The sequence below is a fragment of the Salmo salar genome, chromosome ssa02, assembly GCF_905237065.1.
Source record: "Salmo salar chromosome ssa02, Ssal_v3.1, whole genome shotgun sequence".
NCBI classification, from domain to species: domain Eukaryota; kingdom Metazoa; phylum Chordata; class Actinopteri; order Salmoniformes; family Salmonidae; genus Salmo; species Salmo salar.
Genome location: NC_059443.1, coordinates 23,560,542 through 23,564,922, shown reverse-complemented (window position 1 = coordinate 23,564,922; position 4,381 = coordinate 23,560,542). Strand labels below are relative to the sequence as shown.

General features: G+C 45.8%; 1 protein-coding gene across 5 annotated transcripts; it reads right to left on the bottom strand.

Moving 5' to 3' along the window:
- Positions 1–3,152, bottom strand: LOC106578808 (C-X-C chemokine receptor type 3). 5 transcript variants are annotated; one of them, XM_014157995.2, is made up of 4 exons: positions 2,953–3,150; positions 2,569–2,644; positions 1,463–1,822; positions 1–1,151 (listed from the first exon to the last, which is right to left on the bottom strand). In XM_014157995.2, the coding sequence occupies exons 2-4, from the start codon at positions 2,578–2,580 to the stop codon at positions 375–377; spliced, it is 1,149 nt and encodes a 382-aa protein (XP_014013470.1). In that variant the 5' UTR covers positions 2,581–2,644; positions 2,953–3,150; the 3' UTR covers positions 1–374. The 5 variants fall into 5 exon arrangements, with proteins under 5 accessions (XP_014013470.1, XP_014013489.1, XP_014013510.1 ...); XM_014158014.2 differs by having other exon boundaries at positions 2,861–2,957; XM_014158035.2 differs by lacking the exon at positions 2,569–2,644 and having other exon boundaries at positions 1,463–1,818; positions 2,953–3,152.
- Between the last annotated feature and the right edge of the window lie 1,229 nt (positions 3,153–4,381).

Here is a 4,381-nt window from a genome sequence, read left to right as displayed (position 1 = left end):
TTCCATTCCATTCCATGTCACATTTATTCCAAATCACAAATATATATAGATGTAGGTTTGAATAATGAATGCATGATTCTTTCCAACAGATTCTACAGAGCCGGACGACATTGATAGGTAAAACGTGAAGAGCAGACAACCCGCTGACTTTATACAAATATATAAATATACATTTAGTCTGAGAGTTTTCCATGAAAGTGCAATTCAAAGAAAGCAGTCCTCATAAGGGGCTTTCTACTATGCATGTCTTCCTCTCATGACCCAGTTTACAGTCATCCACCAGTCCCCAGACCCAAACCCATGACCCATACATCAACTTCCCCTCAAGACAGGAAGACATACTATATTAATCATTAGGATCCTCTTCCTACCCATCAGCTCTGGGTGGACTGTACCTGTCCCATGGTTGTCATTGGGTTCAACGTCCCCTTCTCCTCTGCTTGGTCAGGTGAGTCTTCAACCACACCTGAATCCCACAGTGAGAGTTTCGGATCGTCCTGCACCCCCTCAACACACCTCACCATATCCAGCACGCGTCGCCGGAAGTTTCTACACAGGCCGAGATGGAGCACTGGGTTGAGGCAAGCGTGCAGGCAGGCTAGAGCGAACGTGACAATCAGACTTTTCTCCACAGCTGTCCTCCCGTTCTCACAGGAAACAGAAACAGGCTCCCCAGGTCTCCCCTGAAAAGTGTCCACCATGAGGGTGATGTTGTAGGGCGTCCAGCAGAGGAAGAAGACCAGCACCAGGGCCAGGATGACTCGGACGGCCCTCTGCTTCTGGAGGCCCTGGGAGCCACGTTGCAGCTGCAGCAGGATGCAGGAGTAGCAGAAGAGTAGCACTGCAGAGGGGAGGAGGAAGCCCACCGTGTGATAGAGCAGGCGGGAGGCCAGGCGCCAGTCAAACCCAGACTGGGAGAGGGACAAGTAGTTGTGGACACACTCCACTTTGTCTCGTCTGGCGTCCCTCACAGACTCCAAGAAATGCCAGTCGGGGATGGAAAGGAGGAGGGAGAGGAGCCACACGGACAGGCAGCTGGCCTGCACCATCCAGGTCTTCCTGAGAGAGTACATCTGGACCTCGTGGACCACGGACAGGTAGCGGTCCAGACTGATGCAGGCCAGCAGGAAGATGCTACAGTAAAAGTTGATCTGAGGAGAGAGAGAGCGAGAGACAGAGAGACAGAGAGATATAAACTTGAGAAACCTCTTGGCTGGAATGAACATTAAGTTGACACAACTGTGTTCCTCTTTTGTACTTCCTCTTTTCCCAGAAATGTTGAGAGTTTATTAATGGACTCAGAGGAAGAGCCCATTAAGAGTACCCCCCATCATATACCACACCACTCCACACTAGTCCAAATCCTTTTCATTTACCCTCTCTCCCCATCCCCAACCCCCAGTTTACGTTTTCATACAAGTATATACACTTGCTTGACCAGTCCCGTCTCCCCAGTCCTTACTGTGAACATGGCTCCAGTGATCTTGCAGAGGGGGGTCCCGAAGCTCCATTCCCCAGTGGCCTGAACAGCCCAGAGGGGCAGCGTAAGCAGCAGCAGAGTGTCAGCCAAGCCCAGGTGCAGGATGAAGGTGTCCGTCACCCTCCAGCTCCGCCTCTTCTGGACCAGAACCACCAGGACCAGCCCATTACCCACTAGCCCCAGGACCAGTGTCAGAGAGTAGAGCATCGGGAGGAACACAGTGCCAAAACGCACCCCAACGCCATCTTCAGGGGAGCATTCCTCTTTATAAACATAGTCCTCATCGTAGTTATAGGTGCTATTCTCTAGAAATATCCCTCCCAGGTCCAAATCCATGTCTGTCTGTGGAGAAGTCAAGAATCAGTTGATCATTTGGGTAATACAGGCCAATCTATTGGGTTTAAGATAAAAACAATGCAGGCAGAATGTGTGTTGGCGAGAACAACAATTTCCTCTTTCACCAAGTTATACCTAGAGAGATCTGTCTTTAGTCTCCGGTCCTCTGCTCTAACACGGACAAGTTGTGTGGGTGTGAGAAAGAGAGGTATCCCCTGAAGTGTCTCATCTGACAAGGGCCAGATCAGGTTATATTCACGCTGCTCACATGATTCCGATGTCACCAGATGAGGCAACACCACACACAGCATAGTAAGAGCGGAAAGTACTGTTCTCCTTACGGGGGCTGTCCACTGCACTGCAGACCATCTGACTTGTGCCATTGACACACTATGGGAGCTTGTCTCGTTGTGCTCTAACCACACTCTCTAACCTCTTTGTAGGTATTCTATACTTATCTGATTTTCTGTTAAACCAGAAAGACTGGTGGGAGTCGGCAAGAGAGAGGGGGAGACAGAGAGAAAGAGAAAGAGAGAGAGAGAGAGAGAGAGAGAGAGAGAGAGAGCATATCCTGGGAAATATGGGCGTATGGATGCACGGACATATGCATACAAACACACACAAAGGAATTCGAACAGCATGAAAGACTTAAGCGGAGTAAAGACAACTTGTGTAGGACAAAGACCACAGACGAGGAGAAAAGAGAAAACACATAGACAGTAGAAGGGGTTTGAAATGAGAAATGTACTTACCACATTAGCCATGTTCTATAACCAATAATTTAGTAGTCCCAGTAGCATTGGAGACAAACACTGCTGTTTGCTTACACTATAAATAAGACAGGAGAGAACAGGCTGTTTGTTTGAATGGCTTCATCCCCTGAGCACTTAAAGAAGCAGAACAGAAAAGAGCTTAAAGGAAGAGGGGAAAGAGAGACAACAATTTCAACTAACAGTTCACACAAAACAAAAGTGAAGGAGGTCATAGGGATGATGCAGGACTTTTAGAAGAGAGGAAGTATAGTAATTTCAGTCCTCTACTCACAACGTGAGCAGAGTTGTACAGTACACACGTCACACACCCAGAGAACCAGCGCCTGTATTTTGGGAGCTTTGCAGAAGAGAGGTAACACCTACCGCAGCTGCCGATTGTTGGTCAATAACATGTACTTGGCAGGGCTTGCGCTCACTAAAGCTGTGCTGTGCGCAGTGTGAACATAGTCGCATCTGGCGAGAGTGGAATTGTTGGAAGTGTTGTTTTGATGTTGCAGCCTGGTCTCATAGACAAGACACAACATAGTAAATGTAAATCCGGATCCGTGAAACAAAAATGTGTATGATATGTTACGTTTGGTATGGTTAGATAAGACAGACGGTTACTTAAGGAAAAACAAAAGTATGGTGGTTGGTTGGGTTTGGCATATAACGTGAAAGTCTAGCCACCCAAAGGTTGTGAATTCAAATCTCATCATGGACAAATTTAGCCTTTTAGCTAATTAGCAACTTTTCAACTGCTTACTACTTTTGAGCTACTTTGCAACGACTTAGCATGTTAGCTAACCCTAACCTTTGCCCTTTTAGCTAACCCCTCCCCTAACCTTAACCCTTTAATCTAACTCCTAACCCTAACCTGTAGCCTAGCTAACGTTGCAATTGGTAACATATCATAAGAAATGGGTGATGGACATCCACAAATGAATACATACCATACGAAACGTAACGTACAGTATCATCCGGCTGTGATTGGGAGTCCCATAGGGCTGCGCACAATTGGCCCAGCATTGTCCGGGTTTGGCTGAGGTAGCCGTCATTGTAAATAAGAATTTGTTCTTAACTGACTTGCCTAGTTACATGGTTAAATAAAAATAAAATAAATAAAAATCATAATAAATAGAGTGCTTCGGTACATACAGAATAATACGAAATGCTCTGAGACCAGGTTGGCAGATATAGTGCTGGTATGAGCAGCTGTGGTTACTTCGAGGGAAACTTTTATCCACTTCTGTATTGGTAGGTGCCGCTGCTATACATATGAGCTCCAAGGTCCAAACATGAAGTGTTGGAGACAGTTCTAGTTTGCATGCATATCTTAGGCTTCAACCGCAGTAGTTGTGCTACATCGGGGCCTGACAAAATAGTGCTTCAGTTATATTAAATTCGTGGTGCAAGTCCATCTCAATAGTTTAGACTAACAACACCTCCTGCCCTAATCTCATCTCATATCCTCTCCTCCTTCACTGATCTGAAGACACAAGATTACCCTACTAAAAGCACTAGGGTTATGCATACATACATTACATTTCCTAAGTTGGCAAACAAACACACACTGGGCCACGAACGATGTGTTTACAATACCGCATTGGTGAAAATAGACCAACGACTCATTGTTGAATTTGCAATTTCCAACTTGTTGTGTAATCTTTATGTCCAATGGCCGATGAGCACTGATACATTTTATCTATAATTTCTCTTAATTATTTATCTTTATATGACAAGGATTAAAAGGATTTGCCAGTAGATTGTCGACTTGATTCATGATGATGACTGCTTGTAAGACTTTGAAAGT

Bases quoted from the DNA above. Each gene is read 5' to 3' on its own strand.
- LOC106578808 (XM_014157995.2), bottom strand. The intron at 1,152-1,462 runs GTAAGGACTGGG...CTCTCTCCTCAG, and splicing joins TCACTGGAGCCATGTTCACA to ATCAACTTTTACTGTAGCAT.